We start from the raw sequence: 24,849 nt of genomic DNA on the forward strand, positions 1-24,849 counted from the left end.
TGTAATTTTACTGAAGCAATTAACTTTTATTTATGAAATTAAAATCCATTTGTTGATAGAAGGAGTCACGCTTGGGGTGTAATTGAAACTATAAATCGTATAGAACCATTGGATTCGAACTCATCCAAGCTACGCCACTTCAAAGGGAGGACAATAATGACGAAAATTTCATTTGCTGTTGTTCTTCTTGCTCAGTTCATTTACTATGCATTGGCATGGTCTAGCAGAGGGAAGAGCATACCACGTGGTGATTATTTGTTTTATCACAATCTTAACAGTTTTTTTTTTTCTGTAAAGATGTTTTTATTTGTAACGTTTCTAGCACAACAAAGTAAGCTACAGAGTGTGACATGCGGTATTTTACTGCAGGTATCTGCAAAGTTTGATACAACAATGTTGTTTTGCAGAGGAAAACAAATTTGAATTCTTATTAAACGAGATGAAGCATTACTTTATAATGTTCTTTAAAATTTCATTCCAGACTTTTTTTTTTTGTTCTATTTTTACTTGTAACTTTTGCCATGATTATTTAAAATTATTTTCATAATTGTTTAATTTGCTTCACTCCCAAGAGGATAGGAGTAGTTGACAGGGGAAAAAAAGTGAACCACTCCCTTTTGTTAATCAGATTTAAAAATTCGAAAAAGAAATTTAACCTTCTCGTAAATTCTGCACATCTACGTGTGGCCTGCTATTCGGCTTCAGTGGTGCTTGCAATGTAGTGCGTATCATGCGCTCATGTTTCAACAAGTAGTTACCTAATACCAGGCACGGATCTAGGAGTTTTTTTTTGGGGGGCCAGAAAATTTGAAAATTAATAAAAAAGTAGACGGCCGGCGGGCGAAGCCCGATGGCGTGTTCGCCAAAGGCGAAACCCAGCAGAGGGGGGTCTCGGGGTCCTCCCCCAGAAAAGTTTGAAATATTACTTTGAATTTGGTGCATTCTGAGAGCATTTTCAACAAAAATATGGGTAAAATATTCCTGTAAAATGGTGCTGTCCGGTGGCATAGCAAAAGGATAAGATCATGTTTTCTTCGGCATTTTTTCGATAATAAAGCTAAGTCTCTACGTTTTCTTGTTGCTAATTCCTGGCTGAGATGTTTGAATGTTTGGTATCGGCAAAAGTCGCTTTTTTAATGCAGTTTCGCTTAAAATTGGGCAAATTTTGTTTTAGAGACATAGAGAATGAAAGCATCATTCTCAGTATCGTGACGTCACACGCGTGCCAAAGGGGGGGTTGGAATAAAAATTGTTATGCATGCAAAGTAAACTTGAAATCTGGTTTAAAACCCTGTATGCAATGTCCATGACCAATTGGATATTTGTATGTTTGCAGACATATAGCCTACGGTAATTGATTGAAATTATGATGAAGACCAACAACTATAAAACAATTCAGGTTTCAGATTGTTTCAACTGATGTCATTTGGCTCAGCGTTGGTTTCAGCTGAGCCAGCTCCAACAAATATTGCTATTAAAATGTATAATCGATGGATAATTTCAACCTTAATAATAACAATAAATAATCCCCCCCTTCCGGGATAAGTTAAGTCCGCTGTGGGACTAATATCACCTGTTTAGAAGCGTATCAAACCATTCAACAATTTCTCACAGCAATTCGGGGGGGCCCGGGCCCCTTGGGCCCCCCCATAGATCCGCGCCTGCCTAATACCCAAAAACGTACAGGAGTATATATGCTTTGCTGCACATTATTTGTAAATTTGTTTGGTGTTAAAGGAAGAAGTCAGAAAAAAAGCCAATCAGAAAGCTTATTTTTGGTGCACAAAAACGTCTACGTTGCAAAAACAGCAACGTAGACGTTTATACTGCATACAACAGACCAGAATGTGGGCTGCTTACGGTTTATAAATCACCCCTGAGACTGAGAGTCGAAGGCCTATTGTACTTAAGAGCTCCTATCTCATCCATATGAACTTTGGTTACGCACTCTGCCCAACCTCATCAGTAATCCAGACCAGTGAAATTTAGAAACGGATAATTTACAAAACTTTATTCAAATTTCAGTTTCCCGGTGCTTCCCACGCAATATCGATCACGGTTCGTTCCACCCGATTGCAGACTCGTTCAACCGTGGCCAAAATATCACGTACACTTGCGACAAGGGATACTACATTTCTGGGTCTTCAACGTCTATCTGTACGATAAACGGGTGGAAAGGAAGTAAAGCATCTTGCAAAGGTGAATTTGCTCTACTCTGATACGCTATGATCGACATTTTGGTATTTTAGTCGACTGCAATGTAAGAAAACCAAATTTTTTTAATTAAAACATGTGATTAACCAAGTGTGCTTGGTAATCAAACGTGCCCTCGGTAAGTGTTTACCCAAAGCTCTTCAGGCCTATGCAAGCGACAAAATACAATCATGATATCTACTTGCTCAAATCATACTTGTAACCTATTGTATTGATTACTTACTATTTGAAGAATTTCCTTATAATAGGAGCCTACTGTAGTTTCGGGAGAGAGTTTGCTTTCTTGTACCAAAGACAGGCAGGACACAACAATACAACAGGGTTGAGCATTGCTCGTTTGCATTCATCAAATGCTGGCATTTGCACAACAATCTAACGTTCTAACCTCTTAGTATAATTTATTAAGAATCGATTTCGCTATAGCATTATAACAGTATATTTTACATATTTACAAATAGTTTTACAGTCAAAAGTTTTCTTTGTGATAAGTGACTATAGCCTACTGATAATGATCTCTGAATTAACTTAGTATACCTTAGCCTTACGCAGCTTGCTTTCTTACAACTTTTACTAAGCAAGTCACGCGCTCTCTGAAGTTGAATTTATTAATTCAGCGAGAAACTTTGCTATTCTGATGGTGGTTTTTCTATTGAAAAACAAAACCGAATTTATGCAAAGAAATTTGAAACAATTACATGTACGTATACAAACCAAACAGAAAAGGTTACGGATTTGTTAAAAGATCACACACAACTCAAAATTGTTTCTGATGCCTTCATACTCTGAAGGATAATCATTGATGGATTGATTGGTTCAATTGCAACAGATTGTGATCTTTTTCCAGCTCGTCCATGTAGACGTCCCAGGAAGGTGGCCAACGGATACCTCAAGTATGAACGCAGAAGAAGGTCTCGACACTCCAAGGTTGGAGAAACTATTTGGTTCAAATGTCATGAGGGGTTCAGGGCAACTGGCCCCTCCGATTTAACCTGTTTATTGGGAGGAAAATGGTCCCACAAGTTCCCATTTTGCATTGGTAAATAAGTTATTATTGCGCTCATATTCGCTATAGAGATATATTAGGCTAAGCTAATGGCAATAAAAGTTCAGTAGCAAAATGGTTGGAAGGCCTGGTTAATCTGATCAAAAAATATAGAAACTAAACTCATGTTCAGCAAAAGTTTCGAAAATTATGTAGCCTACTCTCTTCATCTTCACCACTATATTTATAGCACTGAAGATGAAAGCAGTTCAGTTTTCGAAACGTTTGCTGAACATGAGTTTTGTAGGCTATCTACAGTTTGAGTTTAGTTTTGAACAATAAAAATATTTTTAATCTTTTTTTTTTAACAACTCCTATTTGAAACGTACATTATAATGTTTTACAGCTCTCAATCCACTGTGCCAAAAACCCAGAAATAATCCTTATGGGTTCATCTTACCCCGAGATAAGTCCCATTTCCTCCCAGGCGAAAAGATTTGGTTCAAATGCAATTCCGGTTACGACTTGAATGGAGTCAAAGACTTAACTTGTCTTCAAAATCAATCGTGGTCTTCAGCATATCCAAGATGTGTTCGTAAGTAATTTGCTTTGATTCAATAGCCTTGCTAAGTGAGGATGGTACCTGCAAAACCATTCCATAATTACTATAGCCTGCTACTTGTACACTACTACTACTATTACAGTATCATTGCCGATGCGGCCTTTGATGAACTAGATGCTCAGTTCGTATTTTTTCCCAATTTTCCCCATGTCGTGCTGTATTCCGAAGTGTTTTTTAATTTATTTTGCTAAGAATTAAATAAAAATGTTGTTCGTTGTCTGCCGCATGCATATCTCCCGAGAAGGCCACCGCTTAGGCAAAGATCATCAAACTTTTCTTTTCTGATGACGTAACCGAGCATTTGATTTGCCTTTGAGTTATGTTGTCTTCAAAATTGTCTTTCAAAGAGGATTTAATTCCCATGATTAATCTTCGTTTATTTAGAATATACGTTGAACCAGATAAACAAACCACCCAGTGAATGTTGGATGACATGTTTAATTGTTCAACATTGTTTAGAATCAAAAAGTTAAATTGTTTCTTTTTTTCCATAGGTCTAAATCCACAGTGCCAAAAACCCAGAAATAATCCTAATGGGTTCATCTTACCCCGAGAAAAATCCCATTTCCTCCCAGGCGAAAAGATTTGGTTCAAATGCAATTCCGGTTTCGACTTGAATGGAGTCAAAGACTTAACTTGTCTTCAAAATCAATCGTGGTCTTCAGCATATCCGAGATGTGTTCGTAAGTAATTTGTTTGGATTGAATAGCGATGACAAATAACTTTCACTAAGTTATATTTAAGTTCCCAGCAGATTTTGCACGTTGTTGAGTTAAAAATTCGAAATTAGTTAAAGGTTAAAGGTCATTTTCTCCAAGTTTTTTTGCTTCCTTTTTTATTTAAACAAATTTACTAAAACAGTTGGGTAATGATATTCATTTATTTGATATCAGAAACAAAAAGATTGTTTTCAAAGAAAATATCTCACTCAGCTTTTTCACTTTGCAGCTCTCAATCCACAGTGCCAAAAACCCAGAAATAATCCTTATGGGTTCATCTTACCCCGAGAAAACTCCCATTTCCTCCCAGGCGAAAAGATTTGGTTCAAATGCAATTCCGGTTACGACTTGGATGGAGTTAAAGACTTAACTTGTCTTCAAAATCAATCGTGGTCTTCAACATATCCAAGATGTGTTCGTAAGTAATTTACTTTGTTCAAGGCATATGTAAAGAATTGTATATCAACACGAAAACTGGCAGTTTAGAATACTATCGGAAATATATCTTGCCGAACAGCGCATCTCAAAAATGCGAATATGCTGGTTCTGCAATCAACAGTTTCAATCGATCTATGCACAGAATGCGGGATAGATCTTTCTCTCTACCCTCCAGTAACTTTTCAGTGCGAAAAAAACATTACCAACGTAAAGCAGCAAAAGTATTGATCCTTAACTCAAAAGCTCAAATAAAGAAAAAGACAAAAGTTAAACCGCCTTGTTTTGTTTGTCGTATCCAGGCTTACACCCGGTGGTTGAAGATTTAGATTAAGTGGACAGGAAGGCAATGAAGCCAATCTTCGTGTCCACCTTCAGGCATGTTTTTAAGTGTCCTGCCAAAGACACAGCTGTATGCTCTTAAGCGGTGTCGAACCGGCGCCCTTTCGATTGCCGTTCCAGGGCTCTCACCACTCGGTTATGCAGCCGACACCGCCTTGTTCAACCTATATGTGATGATAAGAAAATATATGATTCACCAATTTTGTGCAGCTCTGAGATGTTCTCTTCCTGTGGAGGCTCAAAGTGGAATCTTTAAACCACAGAAGAAGTTTTTCCTTATTGGAGAGAGGTTGTACTTCAGCTGTTCCTCCAGAGGCCAACTGCCTGTGACAAACTTGACGTGCTTGGAACATGAAACGTGGTCGGGTCGTCTTCCTACCTGCGAGAGTGAGTCTGCTAGAAACCTTCATTTGCAGATTGTAAATAAAAAAATTGAAGAATAATAAAGTTAATATTGTTTATTTTAATCACATTTTTATGACTTATTGTTTACAGCGCATTTGATAATACTTGATCATGTTTTATTATTAAATATTTGAATAACTACAAAACATGAACCAAATTAGAAGAAAGGAATAATAGAAAGAAGATAAAGAAGAAATTTCTCTCATGATAATGCTGAGTAAATTTCAGAGCCGACAATTTGCCATATCCCTGTCATCCCTTCCAATGGTTTTGTAACTCCTAAGAAAGCCGACTATAAAAGACTTGAGAGGGCGAGATACCGCTGCAATCCAGGATATGTGGCCAGGGGTATCCCTGATATTCGTTGTAACACAGACGGGAAGTGGACCCACCCAAAATTCCAGTGTGTTCGGAAATCGACTTCGACCTGTTTGGGGCGATGTGGCCATTATAGCAGTAGCTTCAAGTGCCAGTGCAACATTTTGTGCAGACATTATGGAAACTGCTGCACAGATTTCTACGGATACTGTAAGTTAGCGTTTGTAACTTTTAAAAGTAAAGAGTAACTACACATTGATTGCCAAGCCATTTTAGTAAAAATTTCCCTGGAGGCCATATGTGAATGACTCGGCTTTCAGTAAAACATAGGGTATATGAAAGACATGGCAGTCATATGAAGAATTTTTAAATTAAAATTTTGGTTTCATGTTTTTCGATGGACCAGTTTGATGGTGCCAGTAGGGTGGTACCAGTTTGGTGGTACCAGTTTGGTGGCACCAGTTTGATAGTACCAAAACATTTGCCTATACACTGTCCTTAACAAATCTATTTTTAGTAGGCTTACACTTTATTTTATAAAAAGCGGATTATTTGAAAAAGTTAGTATTCAGTGGATGATGAAACGTTTGAATAAATGCATTTTTTTAAATAATGCAATGTGCACACATGTAAACCCTATGACAAGAATTCGAAAAAGATGGTGGCTATAGACTACTCTACCCAGTTTTTAAACACCTCGTTGAAAATTACCTGTAGATATCTCTTGAGCATACAGCGCCCGAACTTATTGTTGCAAGAAAGATGCCGCTGATAGCATTTTCTCATTGCAGGCCGAAGTTACATTTCTCAAATATACCAAAGAAGTGTCCGAAGAAAAAGATATTGAAGAAAAATCTTTTCATTCCCACAGAAACTAGTGGATAGTCAATTGCATGAAAACTGTTAATTTGCATCAAAAATATATTTTTTATTGATTTTGCGATGACTGACAACAAGTTTGTAAAGTTTACTGGATATCACAATGTAGTAAAGCACCCATTACGTGTCACGCTATACCTGAAAACAAGTATTATGTTTTTGTTTATTTATTGAAACTTTTACTTTGCCAGCTTTATGATACCACGTGAAATAATTCAAATTCACTTGATGATATTTTTAATGCATTAAAACTTTTAACTGAAACCTTGGCAGCTTTATGAGTGTCTGGTTTTGTAGAAGTTATTTTTTATGTAATTGAATTATTTTATTGTTTGCGTCCACTTTTATGCTCGGTGTTTACGATTTAACCAATGAAAGATATTATATCGATATCTCAAAATGTTCTACATGTTATCACAGTCGGTCAAAATAAAATGATAATTAATATTTTGTTGTTCGAATATTAACATTGACCAATAAAAGAAGTAATTTATATTGAAATAAATCTCAAGAGTTTTCTTTTTGAGATTGACTAACGATCTCCAACCGTGCAATTACGTCACATTGTTTACTCAGTGATTTGTAAACATTGCAAGCACGCAACAATTTTATCGAAAAACTCTAAGTTGAGGTGCTGATATTTTCTTTAATGCATTTGACAAATTTAGAAAGATTTTAACCGGAGGTTACCTTGTGATTTCATTTAGACAGAACCCTCGACTTTGTTAGCTTATAGCAAGAGGCCTAAAAGACATAATTGATAACAACACAGCATTTAGCATCCTAAAAACAAAATAGCAAACGTTTTCGGTTATGCAAATAGCCCTTATCCAGTCTAAAAAAAAGAAAAGAAAATACATTGTACAAATGTACAGGCCACTTTTCTTTCAGCAGGTCAATAAAAGATGTTGGCAAAAACGTGCAAAGACGTTATGTGATTCATTAGCCACAACATTATTTTGAGCAAACGATTAATAAATCAACTGCTCACCAGTAATACCAAGTGCCTTACCATGCCTCGAGTTTCAATTTTGTCTCTGTTCGGTCTGGGGTCATACAACCACTCGGTAGGCCACGAAAACAGTTTGCACGAAAACAAACCAAATTTTTCTTTGATTGAACATTTTTGTAACCGAAAAGTAGGGACGCCCCAAATGTTTTTTTGTTTGTCGTATCCAGGCATACACCTGGTGATTGAAGATTTAGATTAAGTGGACAGGAAGGCAAGGAAGCCAATCTTCGTGTCCACCTTCGGGCATGCCTTTAAGTGTCCTGCCACAGACATAGACGCATGCTCTTGAGCGGTGTCGAACCGGCGCCCTTTCGATTGCCATTCCAGGGCTTTCACCAGCCGACAGCAAATGAAATCAAACTGAAAGAAACAAAAATAAACTTCTAATAAAAAGCAGCAAAGAAACCAAACAAAACCTGAGACGATGCGATGACAAGCAAACATCAACCACAATCACTGGCGGTTGCTTACAGGAACATCACATTAAGGTTTACCACTACACCAAACCTTTTCTGATGTTGTAAGAAATTATGGTGAAAACAACGTTGTTTACTCGTATGTTAACGTTTTACAACTGTGAAGATTTTTGGGCAACTTTTTTTTTATAAATTTCTGCATCATAGTCGCAAAATTTGTTAAATTTCGTCACTTAATGATCAGCATTATATCTAACCCTCAATACGAGGAGGGAAGATAATGATAAGAGTGATCAGCAAGATCAGCGATCAGATAAGGATACCATCAGAGCTTGCCTCTGGAATGCTGGAAACTGCTGAAAAGATTAGTATGAGTCTTTTCACAACTGACGAGAAATGACGTTCTTACGGCATCAGCTGTCAACTGAGACTCACAGACTGCTCAGACTTGAGTTCGATTCTCGACTGGGTTACGTTTTTTTTTTTTTTTACTTTTCAGTTCAGTTCAGTTGTTTTTTTATTTCTGACCATCATATCAAAACAATACACGTCAACATAGCAAAGGTCGAGAAAAAGGTAGAAGCGACAAAACGCGAACGTTAAAACGTGCTTGTGACCGAAGTAAGTTATTGAGTTGAAAAAAATTTGGCACGGTCGCAACACCTTCAGAAAAATTTAAGATATAAAGGGAAAAGAAAAAAAAGAAAATGTTAAAAAACAAAAACAAACAAATTTAGGCTATAGCTTTATTAGCCCGCATAGCTTTAGCTGATATATTTAAGATTTGTATGGACAGTTGCTATGAAGATCGGCCATGGTGCGTTATCAAGAGTGCTGATGGTCTTAAGGGGAACACGTCTTGATGCGTTTAGCTCATAGCAAGAAGAGCAAGGCAGGCAAAGAAAACCCCACAAAGAAATCCTACCACGGGCAAAGCCATTTCAAGCGCAACGCACCATAGGCCTTGCACGACTCACAAAATAGATAGGCTATAACTTGACGACACTGAAAACAATGACGAAAACAAATAAAACAAACTAGCAAAAACAACATCATCATCTTTCGGAAATTCAATTTTACCCAGGGAAAGTTATGTCTTGAAGATATCAAGCGTGCTTTGATAAAAGTTGCGTTGATAAAGCGATAATTTTAAACCCCAGTCAGCTAAACTCGTCACTTCCACACCAATCCAACGTTAGCAAACGTTGAATTAATGCAAGAACGACAGGCATCGCCGGCTTTCGTTTTGATGGTCGAGTGGATATCATACTCGGCTCTGGTGCTGGTAGTGCTGGTAGATCTGAGATCGATTCCAAGTCGGGTCATATCAAAGACTTTAAAAACGGTACTGACTGTGTTCTTTCTTGTATACCGCAGTGAGAATAACACATGTTCTTTATTGAGGTCCATGAGCTTTCAATTAAAAAGTTTTAAAACTGACTCGAACATCGCTTTAATTAACCCTGAATTATTTTCTCGTGGTTTCATTTCGAAGAAAGTTTCTCGGTTAAATTGTTTGTTCTCCTAAAATAAAACTAACACAATTCAACAACATCGCATTTAGCACGTCACTGGGTTACGTCAGTTTATGGTCGAAAAAAGTAACCTCTCTACTCAAACTGTAAAATAAAATTAAATTTCCACTTGGCAACATTGTAGTCAAACGTCATAAACACTGCATCCTAAACGTCATAAACACTATAGCTCATAACTACTGTAATAGCCTAGCTTATTTTGGTGGCTAGGAAAGCAGAACTTTCGAATTGAGTATCACTAATTTAACTTGCTGAAACGATGACTAATTTACTGAAGAGTCGAGGACTGATTAAAAATAACGATTCAGAAATAGAGTTTCCAGACACTAATTAAAATGGAACCGAATAAATGAGGTTGACGTTTAACGACAAGCTTACATCATTGAAATTATTTTGAAATCATTAATTTTGAGGCTTTTGTTCGGAGGCTCACGCATTTCGTCACTGAAAACAATTGATTACTGTATATTTTTAAACATTATTATCTTTTATTTGAAATGTTTAGTCTACTATGCAATTGAACAATCTAGTATGTTCTTAATAACATTTCCAACAATTATATGAAACAATCACTAGCAAATACTATTCGATTTTTTCATTTTCAAATTTAATGAAGAATAGAGCGAAACATCATATAATGTGCAGCAGGGAAACTTTATTCGATTTTTTGCGTGACAGGAAAACATTAAACGATTGCAGAATTAAAAAAACTAATTTGTCTCTATATAAAGCAGGCGCAGTTTGTTGTATAGCTTGAAATGTTTTAAAATTAAACTTACAAATAATTATTCGTGTGTTTTCTAACCGAAGATAAGAGTAGATCATTGTTTCCTTCGTTCAAGACCAGTGACGGATCCAGGGAGAGGCTTGTAAATGGTGCAATTGCCCTCTCCCCTATCTAAAGCACAGAAAGGTTACTTTATTTACCGAATATTTTTAATATTGGATTAGGGTAGATCTACACATCCTTGTGTTTTGTAGAAATTGCTCTTCCTCTAAGGCTACCTGCTTCCTTCGCTCAGGACAGTGCCATTGCCAACATCAACTGGTATTGTTGCTATTAATATTGCCTGGGGAGCAACATAGAGAAACTAGGGGGTAAAACAGAAGGATGAGAGGGTAACACAGAAGGGTCAAAGAGGTAACACAGGGAAACCAAGGAAAACTGCTTCTTTTGGTAAACCAAATTGCAGTTCTATGTTCTACTATTTATATAGATTAGTTTAGTTAGTGTATGTTTGCCCCTGCCATAAACTTCTTGTGATGTCACACAATACCACCGACGAATGTAGTAGGCTATCAATCTTTCCTGCAATCCTTCAGCTCGAGCATTGCTCAAAAGTCAAACATGAACATTGTTATCAATCTATAACAAACAAGTCATTTTGTAACATGCTGAGATCATACGACTATGTTTTGGCAAGGAAGTTAATGACATGCATGGATTGGAATACGGAAATGCGATATTTTGACTTCTTGACCATTTGATTCAAATTATTAACTAACAGGCCTGAACACAAAAACAAAATGATATCAAGATGGTGTAAAAACACCGGTGTCGTTCATAAAACCGCCCCGTTAGCTCAGTGGTTATGGTTACGCGACCGGCTCAAGATCACGCGGCGCTGGTTCGACTCCCGAGGTGTGCGCTTGAGCAACGCATTTTAGGACTGCTCTCCATTCAGCGGCACCTAATGGATGGAATAATTCCCTGGCAACAACATTTCAACAATACGAAAACTTCATTCTGACAATCTCGGTAACTGCGTCAAGAGCCTCTACAAGTATGCGAAACTATCAGGAATTGCCAATCAAGGCTTTGTCAGTCCGAGGATAAAGATTCAAAACCAACCATTCTAATGAGTTGCTAACGATCGCCGACATGCCAACTGAACTCAAGAGGTTGCAAGTGGTATGAGCCACACCACGTTCAAGCTGCAAGTAAGCGCAGACATCACAAGCAAATGAGAATCTATTTTGTGACCGAACAAACAACACATGTCATGAGCGTAAGTCACGGTTTGAGACTAATTAAAATGTCAAGATTTTGATTTCAAATTAAAATTTATTTAATTTCTCTGTCTCTATGTGGAGACCTTTTCTGTAATTGCAATTTTTTCCATCGAGATGAGCAAATTGCATAACTGTCAGTTGCAACCAAGGAAAGACAAATGGTGAAAGCATCTGTTTTCACTAGCAAGGTTAGCAATCACCTGATGCTGAGAATCAGTTTTAGTTGAAACAAAGGTAATTTACATAAGGGGAACAATATTAGTAGCATAGCTGCATAGGGCACAGGTACTGATAACAATTTTTCACAGAAATTCCACCCAGTGTTAAAAAAGCATATTCATATAATAACTTCATGAAATGAAACTTTTAAAACTCCACTTGTCACTTTTAAACGTTGATACGAACTGGGATACCGCTGAATGGTTAAAGAGATAAATGATTTAATTTTAACTAAAGCTTTACAAGAACTATCACGTTTAAGTCAATCGAGTTTCATTTCAGCCTTCGCCAAATGTGGCTCTCATAGTGATGGTTGATTCAAATCAATAAGGAAAGATAAAGTAGTCTACAAAACTTTCATTTTGAGTTTTTAGTTTTAAATTCACAGTAATACCTACGTACATCAAACATTGTGGTTTACTTGTTGCTATTATTGTGACGTAATATTTACGATAACATCTATAATTTAGCACTAAAGAAGTACATTCAAAAAGTTATGTTTCGTTATGACGAAGGCATGTTTAAGTAAGCCTACGCATCACGTCACGCAGTGATGACATCAATTGTTTAGCAAACAAAAGCTTTAATTTGCAGCAACTAACACGGCAAAGGAGTTACTTAAGTGAGGTGTTAAGAGTAAAAAGTAATCATTACACTGAAAACAAATGCAATAAAGCATCAATTAACCGTTTAGAAAAGAATAACATCAAAGCGTTGATTAGTGTTTAAAGGCGCTTGCGTTGTAATTACACAAAATCGTGATCAATTTTCGGCAAGGAAACATCATTGTCCCAAGCGAATGGCGCATTTACATGATCCTGATAAAATATGTAACTTAATTGCTACTGTCAGGTGGAACAAGAAACATCAACTACCATTGTTGAATTCGACTTGTGTTTTACAGCGCGTAATTAACTAGTATAAGTCACTCTAACTTATTTACATAATGTAATTGTAAATGCGCTCGCATTTTCCACTGGGTATATAAGCAGCGAAACACATTTTTCATCATCAGTTAGTTACGGAAGAATCAGAAGGAAGTTTTAAGAAACAACATGAAGCATCAAATCGTCTTTATGATCGCGCTGTGTGCTTCTATAGCAACAGCAACAACATACTACAGAAGTAAGTTTGAATATTTGTGCACATACGTATATATACGTAGCGTGTAGGTTGAGTATGTGCTTATCCAGTCGGTTTGCCGTTTATTTTTTTAAAATGATGGAATTGCCACGAAAGCTCAAAAGGTGCTTATTAAATTATGTGAAACATACACGTTGAGGTCACAATTTGTATGGCAGCCTCCGAATGGGGGAGTGATCATTGCAAGCGGTATAAAATATTAAAATTGCTAACAAAAATTTTAAACAAGAAGTGAGCTTTTTTCTTCTAACAAACAATACTTTGTCGTCTTTGCAAATCGACAAGGGATGCATTGCTTTGTTGCTTTGTTGTGCTAACAATCTAATAACACTTTAATAAACCGCTTTTGGCTTGCGAGGAAGTCAAATTTTATCAATGCATGATAGAGCCAAAAAGAAAAACGAGTATTTTTTTTCAATTATACAGGTAGATATTGTAGGTACCGGTACCTCAAAAACGGTTCCGTCAGCCATCGGAGACGGTACTATTATTCCGGTGAAAGAGTTCGTTACCAGTGTGACAAGGACTTCCGCATGTCTGGCCACTCAAGTACCAGATGCGTGTACGGGCGATGGGAGGACAGAATGCCTTCATGTACACGTAAGCATACAATAAATTTGCTGTAATATTAGTCAATAAAATCTCATGCACGTTACAATTTGCTTGTATACTGTTTTTACTAAACGTATGTATGTGGTAACTTTTTCAACCTTGTCAAAGTGTTTTGTAAAGAGCTAAGATGATTCTAACAACCCGAAATGATAAATCAAGCAATTTAAATACAGTACAATAAAAGTACAACTATTTAATGAGTTCTTATTCAGGCAAGAATTACATTTCACAGGGTGAGCATATAGTTTTCATTTTTCGTTCACTCGCAACAAGGTGACGACAAGTGGTGTGATGAATTATTGGCTATCTTTGTCAACCAATACGTTTCAATGGGGACTTGACACCGAGATTGTCAAAGTTGACCTTTTTACATGGCCAGTCTATTGTTGCCTACTTCCACATCGTTAAACGTTGAAACGATGTAAAAAGGATAACTTTGCTAACTGGGAAATGTGAAGCAAGAGTGTTTTAAGGCTGGTGCAAGTCAATTGCGACTTTACAAAAATTTCTATTCTTCAACATTTCAGCAACAAGCGCCTTCATTGAAAGAGCTTGCAAGAGGCCCAGCAAACCGAACAATGGATACATCCTTCCAAGAGACACAAAATACTTCAAACCTAAGTCCAAGATCTGGTACAAATGCCGCTCTGATTATGAGCTGATTGGACAGAAGGACATCACGTGTGCTGACAATCAACAATGGTCTCACAGACTTCCCACTTGCCAAAGTGAGTTCAAGATTTACAACAATAATTGGTTGACATTTGTCAAAAGATGTTTCGGTTCCGTTTCTTTGTTAATTACTTGTGCTGTGGCATCTAAAAAAGTAGCTGTTCTTTTATCTCCTTATCTATTTCGTCGTATCCAGGCTTACACCTGGTGGTTGAAGATTCAGATTAAGTGGACGGGAAGGTAAGGAAGCCAATCTTCGTGTCCACCTTCAGGCATGCCTTTAAAGTGTCTTGCCGAAGACACAGCCGCATGCTCTTGAGCGGTGTCGAACCAATGCCCTTTTGGTTGCCATTCCAAGGCTCTTACCACTCGGCTATGCAGCTGACACAGACAAACAGAGATGGAAGAGAGAGAGAAAAATAACTTTATTTGCCAATCAGATGTTATGATACAGTAGTACACAATAACTTTACATCACAATAGCATACAATTCACAAACATAGAGTACGCTTAGTGCTGAACAATCCAGTCAGCTGCTTCCATCCAAGATCAACTAATAGTTTCTAAATGTTGTTTTCTAACTTGGTTTCTCATTGTTGGGCCAAAGGGAAACAGAGAGACGCCGAGACATGCACTCCTCCGTCCGCCCCTGAGGACGGGGCGTTCACTCGCGATGGCACCGACTACGCTGTCGGCAGGAGGGTCACCTTCACTTGTGCCGAGGGATTCCGACTGATCGGTGACGTCACAATCACGTGCCTGTCTAAGCATAAGTGGTCGAATGACGAGCCCGTGTGCGTTGGTGAGTAGTAGATGTCATAATTGTGACGTGATCAATGATACGCAACGAGATCTTTTCATTGAAAAATACATTTTTAAGTGCGATACATTTACATTATATTTTCTCTCAATGATTTAACTTTAAAGTAATTAATTTCATTATAATTTAGAATATATTCTTATATCTTTTTAGTGAAACTGTACCAAATGTAACATTTTCAATCACAGTAAAATTATTATTTTATATTGCTTATGACTAATTAATTATTTTTGTATTATTTTTATTGATCGCTGCTTATTCAAAACCATTTCATGTTGCAGAGGCGTACACATGCGAGCCCCCTCTTGTCCCAGAAAATGGTCAATTGTCGCCTAGAAGACGCGGTTATCGCGTGGGGGACGAGGTCACATTCTCCTGCAACGAGCGATTCCAGTTGGACGGAGCTGCGCAGATTACATGCTTGGAGAGCGGGGCGTGGTCGGATAGCGAACCAACATGCAATGGTGAGATGGAGACTAAAATGGAACATAATTAAAATGAGCAAACTATAAAGTTGTAAGATCTCCCCAAACCCACTTTCAACATATTATTTTAATTTTCAGCCACTGGCTGTGCTCGTCCCGGCGAAGTAGAAAATGGAATTTTCGAGCCAGACTTGCCAATTTATTCTATCAGAGAGAGAGCCTGGTATGTATGTGATGAGACCTACGAAGTTGTTGGCGAGAAGGATATTACATGCCTCCCATCTGGAGAATGGTCACACGAGTTTCCGTCTTGTGAAGGTATTACACTGTGTACTCTCATACTTCTGTTAAAATAAGTTTCCACGTGACACTTTCTTCACCATGAAATCTTACGTGGCGTATAATGTTGTAGGGCTCATGTCCTGGTCAGTTTTTGCTTTAAAAATAAGGTACTTATACACTTTTACAGTGCACTTCACTGAGCAGTATCGTTGCTGCATTGATACTATCCATTGCATATACTATGCATAATTCTTTATAGATATAATCTATACCTGGTGTAGATGTTGACATAATCAACATCTGGATGCAGTTTCTTACATAGTTTTGATTGATACAAAAAATAGCTTGTGATATGGGTTTATCTTTTTTCCAGCAAATATTTAGAAAGCAGTTTTGTTTTTTTAATTGGAGTTTGCAGATATAATTGCTTTATTCTAACCCAGAATAACGTGTTGTTTTTCTCTATTGACAGTGCTATACTTACAAGCATTAAAATACACTTTTAACTAAGTTCAAAAAATGTCTATTCACAATTAGGCTACAACCGTTCCTTGAAAAGTCAAAACATGAAAGGACAAAATTATCAAAAATTCAACTATTGTAAGAGTGTTTTGATCTTTCTCTCAAGGTTCATATACTTGAAATGTGTTTTATTTTTATTTGGAAGGATTCAAATATTTTACTAAAATTGCTTTATTGAAATGTTAAATTGTCATAATATTTTTATTTTCTAGAAATTCCCACATGCAAACCCCCACCCAGCCCAATAAACGGGGGATTTTCTCCACCTAAGGAAGTTTACAACATTGGAGACATTGTTTTCTTTGTATGCAACGAAAACTTTATCCTGGAAGGATTGGCAAACATCATTTGCCTCCCTGGAGACACGTGGACAATTACACCGCCAACTTGCCGACGTAAGAACTAACACTAACTCACATTCACTAACACCCCCACACACAATCGTGGTGTAAAGTTCCTAGAAATATTTCATAAATTTACGTTTAATTTCTAATTAAAAACAAGTTCTTCTAAACACTGATCTCTTGTGATTAATTGTTCTAAGATGCACTTTAAATGCAAAAATATGGAAATGTTATATGATATTGAATATTATATAAAATATTATATAAGGCAGTGGCGCATCCAAAGACCCGATTAGGTCAATCGCCTTTTTTAAAACACAGAAAAGTAACGTCATTAATGGTGACGTCATTCACGGTGACGTCATCGTTCACGGTGACGCCATTCATGGTAATTTGCAAAATCGATTTAAATTTACATATCATTGTATTTTGTTGAAATCTCCTCTCCCCTACAGCTACTTAGTAGGTCCGCCCCTGTTATAGAGGTTTGTGGTAGGAAATTAAACAGATACAAAATATTAAGTAAAAGCGAAATCGTGTAGTGTAGCGAGTATCAAACCTCACAAATTACATTTTGTAGTAAAAAGTGAGCTGTTATAATAAAATTATTATTCTCTTTGACATTAGTAGACTTGCACAAACAGCAGCCTAATTATTGTTTATGCTTATGTCAACACATAAAATAAACCTCATGACCACTTCCAGCCGCTGGTTGCTTGCCACCGTCGGAATTTGCCAACGGAGTGATGGAACCGGTGAACGAGACCTATGCAACAGACGAGCGATTGTGGTTCACTTGTGACGATGGCTTCGTTTTGGAGGGCACCAGAGATCTGACCTGCCAAACCAATGGGAGCTGGGATGCCGAGTTCCCAATCTGTAATGGTGAGTTCAAATCCATTTCTTGTTTTCCATTCTCTGTTTGAGCAAACCGAATGAATTTTATAATGGAGAGTTTTTTTCCTGGGGCACAACCTTAGACTGGTTGGTTTGGTTTTTGAATCTTTATCCTCGGACTGACAAAGCCTTGATAGGTTATTTCTAGTAGTTTCACGTCACATACTTGTAGAGGCTCTTGACACAGGGCCGGTTACCGAGATTGGAAGAGTAAAGTTTTCCGATTGTTGAAGTGTTGTTGCTGGGGAATTATTCCATTCACTAGGTGCCGCTGAATGGAGAGCAGTCCTGAAAGTGCGTTGCTCAAGCGCACACCCCGAGAGTCGAATTTTTATCCTGGGACAGTGAAAGTCTGTGTTGAGACTTAGTTCTGTTTTTTGTTATGGTTGCAAAGAGTTTGAGTAATTGAAGCAGGTCTGTTCACTGAGGTTGATAAAGTGAAGTTTTTGTTTGTTGTTGAATGCTGTTTGTGAATTATTCCTCCCGCTAAGTTACAACTGCGTCGCTCAAGCGCACACCTCGAGAGGTGAACCATCGTTTCCATATCTTGTTTTTTATTTGTTTGCAACCCAGGTGAATTTCCAATGAGATACCTCGGTTATCTATTGATATAATAGCGTGAGTCGATCAAGCATCTTCCTCGATTGTTAACCAGTACAGAGCTTAGTGACAGTTTGTTACGTTTATATTTCATTGCTTCCATTTCATTGATCTCGATTAATTTATTACAAAACAAACAAAACCGAATGACCTTTATGACTCCATAACTTTCAGTTCAGGTCACGTATTTGTGACATCACAACGCAACATGACTGTTAGAACAATCTCTGTTCAACAATGACAATTTAAATAGAACACTGTTTAAAAGCAATTCACTATTCTTGGGAACGGTGGCTAGATGCAAACACATTCTTGGATCACGTAAGGTCACAGTGAGGCTTCTATATCTTTCCTAAATGTCATCAGCGGCATCGTCTGTGACGACATAAATGGTGAAAGCATATGATAAAGAAATGTTAACAAACGCAAAGTTAAATCACGAAAACTTCACCGAATATTATAATAGAGGGAAGAAAATGAATAGAGCAGTTATAAATGCAAATACAATTAGTAAGTTGCGTTCCAAAAGTGTTGGAGCGTTGCTAATTAGGCTATAAGATTGCTTCTGCCACTTCGTATTTATCTCAAACATTCAGTTTCAATGTACCCTTAACAGAGAAACTATGTTTGGCTCTGGAGGCTGTTTAACCTGTTTATGTCGTCAGAAACCTTGCGCATTTGAAATTTGAAATGGTTGCCCTTTGATGACGTCACATAATTTATACTTTTGTTTTTTTGGTTATGAATTTGCATAAATTGAATCACTAATTTACCATAAACTATTTATAATTTGTCAAATCAAAAGAAAAAAAGTTAATTGTTTTAAAAATAATTTGCAATGAATCAGTGTGATCCTAAACGTCTTCACATTGGGCTTATGACGTCAAGACACGTATTAGAATCTACTCTATGTGGCCTTCAATCTCTTATGATCTAACCACCGGTTCGGTTTATCTTTGATAAGTTTAAAGCTCTGTTTGTGCAAACCGAATGAATTTTATAATGGAGAGTTTTTTTCCTGGGGCACAACCTTAGACTGGTTGGTTTGGTTTTTGAATCTTTATCCTCGGACTGACAAAGCCTTGACAAGTTATTTCTAGTAGTTTCACATACTTGTAGAGGCTCTTGACGCAGGGCCGGTTACCGAGATTGGAAGAGTGAAGTTTTCCGATTGTTGAAGTCTTGTTGGCGGGAAATTATTCCATTCACTAGGTGCCGCTGAATGGAGAGCAGTCCTGAAATGCGTTGCTCAAGCGCACACCCCGAGAGTCGAACTGAAAGAAAGCTTCAGTCTTGGTAATTTTATATGCTTGTAAAACTTAAAAGAAGTCCTGAAATTGAATACAGAGTAAAAGTTTATGACATGCGAGATTTCGCAGTCAACTAATGGTGTTTAGCAAATTATTTATTTGGTCTTTTGCAGCTAAACCAACATGTAACTCACCTGATGCGCCGTCTAACGGAGACTTCTCAGAGAAGAAGGAAAGTTACGAAATTGGAGACACAGTGACTTTCTCATGTGATGATGGCTTCGATGTTGACGGAGACGAACGGATTATTTGTCTACCAACTGGATGGTCTATGGAGGAGCCTACGTGTACAAGTAAGTTTACTGTTGATTGAATTTCGCTTTCAGCAGCATGATCTGTGCTTACTCCACAATGTAGATATTAATGACCTGATTAAGCCTGATTTTTCGAGTTTGCTGTGGTAATAGCAAATTGCAACAGTTTTCGGAACAAAGCTTATGTCCTCCTCAAACAGACTATATCAACCACCAATTAAAAACTCTAGCAGTATACAAATATTGATTACCTCCTGAGGATCCTGTTACTGTGGAACAAGGCTGTCAACGTGACAATTTATTTGTTAGGGGCAACCCTGTTAGAAGCAAACAATTAATCGTGACACCAAATGCTAAGATTCTTCATTATGCATCTAGTAGGCTATGTTGTACAAGTACAAGAATATAAATTGAATAAAACTGGGAAAAGTAGACTTTCTTTCACATTATACAAATGCAGTCAATATTGACTTACAAAAAAACGACTGTAGCCAATATTCAAACATAGTTAGACCTATGTTATGTTATGGCAAGCTTCATTTTTTGTTAGGTCGGTCAGAAATAAACTAAAGCATTAAAAACTCAATGTAACTAGAGTGACTCTTAATTCCAGGGGTTCGAATGACGTCCTGTGCAGCCCCTACTTTACCCTGGAATGGCAATTTTTGGCCCAAAACCCGTAGATACCAAGTAGGGTGTCCCGTTATCTTTGAATGCAGAGCTTATTACATCCGCCGTGGACCACGAATGATCACCTGTCGATCCAATGGACAATGGTCTAACGCACCACCCACTTGTTCACGTAAATACGTCATTCACGATGACGTCATATAATGACGTCAGCATGGCATACCATTTGAGTTGGGACGATTTTGGTTTTCATGAAACATTTTTTGTCATTCATTTCATTTTCGTTTGTCCATCCATTACAAAATATATCATTGAATGATAACACATATTCATTTTTATTTTTTCTTCTTTCGTATGAGGCACGTTTTTGCGAATCCCTTTCACAACAAAGCATATCCGCTACTCATTCACAGAAACCTTAAACTTTTTTTGGATGTCATTGTAGTTTAGTCTACAAAGTCAAAGTTATTTTACTGTAAATCAAATGAAACTTCTTGTAAATTTTATCAAACTACAAAAAAATATAAGCTCCTTCAAGCCTAAGCTGTAAAGAAAAGTTTTATGAGAACGTTAATAGCTCAAAGTTGCAACTTTTTCGGTTGCTCCTGTCACATGATTTTACCACTACATCATAATATCACATTAAACTTACGTTTAAGTTGTTTTTTTTGTGTTGAACGAAAGTTGTGCCAATCTTAATACTAACCACACAGCTTCTCTTTCATAGGAGACGAAGTCAGGTGCGGGATACTGGACCAGCCGGAAAACGGAAGTTTGGACCCTGACCAGGATTCCTACGCGGTGGGGTCAGTAGTGACGTATAATTGTGACTCAGAATATGAGGTTCGAGGTGAAAAAAGACTTACATGCCAACCAAACGGTGATTGGTCGGCCAGAGAGCCAACATGTAGACGTAAGTACACAACTACGTAGGTGATTAGGGTTAGAGTATTGGGAGCTATTGATGACTAAGTCAGTATTGATGACTAAGTTGATGACTAATTTCACGTCATAAACGGCTTTGTTACGATCGTAGCCATAAGTCGTGTCATTTTTATTTAGTTTTGAGGATTTTGCTGATTCTTCTGCTTCAACTCATTTGCATTTTAAGACATTGAGACAAAACTTTCATTTGTCTTTCATTCAACCACGTTTATTTACTACCTCAAACAGAATCAAAAACAAAAAGCAATAAATCAGTTGCTGAAAGACTTTGTGTTCTAAACAGTGAAAGTCTGATTCTAAAAGCTTGATTGATTCTATAGGAGTTACCTCACCATGACATAACTATTCAGTTGATCTCTAAGTTTCTCGCTTGTCACTGATACATCGAGTAACATACGAGATGACAACATAATTTATTGTATGTAGAGGCACAGAAATTTTGTTGGAACTTTATCAACGACAGCTGCGCGAAAGCAAACCTATAGTCTTTGTTGAGTTCAAACCAATTTCCTCAACAGACGAGAACTAGCTTAATATCTTGCTTTGCTCTCCTCAGGTCGTCAAACAACTTGCAGAAGACCACAGCAACCAAACAATGGGAATCTACGAGCGTCTAGCTCTTCATACTCCGTGGGCACTCGTGTCATGTTCTCTTGTGACGAAGGCTTCACTATCGCTGGAGCGTCCATGATTGTCTGCATGCGCGATGGACAATGGTCATCAGAAGAGCCTACTTGTAACAGTAAGTTGCCACAGTAGGCCCTATAGTCTTGATTTGCTGCTGTTGCAATACAAGTTTTTAAAATGAAGGAAATGTATTGGTCGCTTACTAATTTTTTCATGAAACTCACACTAATGAATACAAGAAACAAATTGTATTATTATAACATAATAATGCGTCTAAACATGACAAGACGTCTTTAAACTTCGCATTAGTTGCATTCATAAAGATAGGGCATTTGATCTCCAGGCATAAACTTCTGAAATTAAACGTTATATTTTTGTAATAGAATAAAGGAAGGCCATCTTCTTAATTTTTAACTTCAGTTTCCAATAAATAAATTTTCACAATTTATAACATTGCGTATAAACTTTCATCTTACAGTATATCAAGCTTACTAAAAATTAAAATCTAGTTTCAATTTTAGGAACCTCCACAACTTGCAAGCAGCCACCTACCCCAGAGAATGGATACATCACCAGAAGGCAGGATACCTACCAGCCCGGTACTGTGTTGTGGTACAAATGCAATGCTGGCTATCTTGGTCAAGGAACCAAAGATTTGAAATGTGGAAGAAATGGTCAATGGTTCCCAACCCCTTCCTTTCGATGTGAGCGCGGTGGTATTCCAGGAGGATGCACCGGGCGCTGTGGCCATTATGACGAAACAAAGGAGTGTCAGTGCAATTTCATGTGCGCCTACCGAAAGAACTGCTGCAAAGACTTTGTTTCCACTTGTGAGTACATACCTTAATTTTTTGTGCTGACAGTAGTTGATTCAAGTTGTTTCATTAAGCTAGTACAACTCAAGCCACGTTTACGTCGACAAAAAATCTCGTTGACACTGCTGAAAGCATCATGTAATATTTTAACAAAATTGACAGATCAATTTTTCCATACAAGACCATTATTATTATTTTAAATCACGTCTTAAACAATCTCTTCAACTTCTTTATGTTCAGGTCCACGCTACGTACCTCGCTTTCACTGAAGAAATTGAACCGTATTTGTATGCACCTTCTGTTGACATTCCTTGCTGAAACCCCTGCTAGCATTCCCTGCTAAAACCCCTGCTGGTATTCTCTTCTGAAACCTTTGCATCTCCAAGTTGACGTTAGTTATTTAAGCTTTGGTTTCATACAAATACGTATTTTATCAGCAGAGCTTGGAAAATACTTTTATGTTGAGTATAGTGGTTGATGAAGAGCGTGCATGTTAAAACTATTTTTGAATTGTTTGTTGTGTGAAAGAAACAAAATCAATCGCCTCATGTAAAGTGAGACTTTTGTTATGAAATCGCAGAACAAAGTTTTAGAACATGTTTTATAATAAAGCTGTAATTGATCCAATTAAGTATATTTTAAAATAATTAATGACACATTAATTTTATCACGCACAAATTCTTTCTAAATTGATATGTAAATATGTCACATCGTTTCTGTAGCAAGGTACTCACTGATTGTTGTTCTTGTTGTGACTTGCTGATAGATTGTGCGGTTAATTTATGTCTTACCAATCAAAACGTGGTTGATCTTTACATACTGTAAAGTTGGTATATTAGGAAATTTCCATTGTATAAAGTTGTTGTGCAATGTCGTGTTTGTTTACAATACTGTTCAAAAATTCGTATTTTCTACTTTTGTAATAGAGTTTACTTGTTGACGTAATAAAAGCAATATAGAAAACATTTTTGTTGGGTGCCTTGAAACAGCAGCAGGTCTCTATATAAAACCGGTTGCTATCAGGGCCGTCCGTTGAGAGGATAATTTGGGCCCGTTGCCAATGAGGTCATCGGACCCCAAACCAAGTCTCTACATCCAAAGAATACACGATGGTTTCTTCAAGTTCCTACATTCCAGACCCTTGTAAAGGTTACGGGTCATTAAAATCATACCGGGCCTGGTTCCAAAAGTAATCCCTGCACTCCCCTGTCAACGTTACTGGTTGCTGTTTGTGTATTTTTCGTATCCAGGTTTATGTCTTGCATTTGAAGATTTAGATTAAGTGGACGGAAACGCAAAGAAGCCAATCTTCGTTGTCCATCTTCAGGCATTTAAGTGTCCTGCCAAAGACACAGCCGCATGCTCTCGTGCGGTGTCGAACCGGCGCTCTTTTATTTGCCGTATCAGAGCTCTCACCACTCGGCTATGCAGCCGACTCGTTGATGCTTTTTTATTAGAAGAAGCCTTTGCGCTATAGCGTCATACATTGCACACACAGGCTTTGCCAAAATACAAATCTCTAAAGATGATTTCGGACTGATGTAGGCTAATCAAGATTTGAAACTCTAGCCAAATGTACTTTGTACCTATTTGAAATGGTACTTATGAAAATCCTAATTGCACGAGTGTGACCACTAAACTCAAATCACTGTAAAATTCATAGTGTCACGTTAAAAAAATGACAAACCTTTCTATTGCCAGATGCTCCTCTGATAGAGAAATCCACAATCCAAGTATCATTGACATGAGTCAACCTAATTCTTATAATTGCCATTCACTGAGCGTTGTAAACCATCCTACGCTAAACATCAAAACAAGAAGTTAACAAAACTAGGGATTT

The 24,849-nt window shown here is 37.4% G+C and overlaps 1 protein-coding gene across 1 annotated transcript; it reads left to right on the forward strand.

The window, feature by feature from the left end:
• The first annotated feature begins 156 nt into the window (after positions 1–156).
• LOC145786299 (sushi, von Willebrand factor type A, EGF and pentraxin domain-containing protein 1-like) lies at positions 157–23,041 on the forward strand. Its single transcript, XM_082597939.1, has 19 exons — positions 157–247; positions 2,026–2,199; positions 3,059–3,250; positions 3,603–3,791; positions 4,313–4,501; positions 4,767–4,955; positions 5,525–5,701; positions 5,948–6,122; positions 13,694–13,854; positions 14,394–14,594; positions 15,146–15,340; positions 15,640–15,822; positions 15,922–16,101; positions 16,800–16,982; positions 17,637–17,816; positions 19,852–20,031; positions 21,350–21,535; positions 22,124–22,309; positions 22,716–23,041. Exons 1-19 carry the CDS (start codon positions 157–159, stop codon positions 23,039–23,041), a joined length of 3,537 nt encoding a protein of 1,178 aa, XP_082454065.1.
• Positions 23,042–24,849: the final 1,808 nt, after the last annotated feature.

Source organism: Aplidium turbinatum, chromosome 17 (assembly GCF_918807975.1).
Source record: "Aplidium turbinatum chromosome 17, kaAplTurb1.1, whole genome shotgun sequence".
NCBI classification, from domain to species: Eukaryota; Metazoa; Chordata; class Ascidiacea; order Aplousobranchia; family Polyclinidae; genus Aplidium; species Aplidium turbinatum.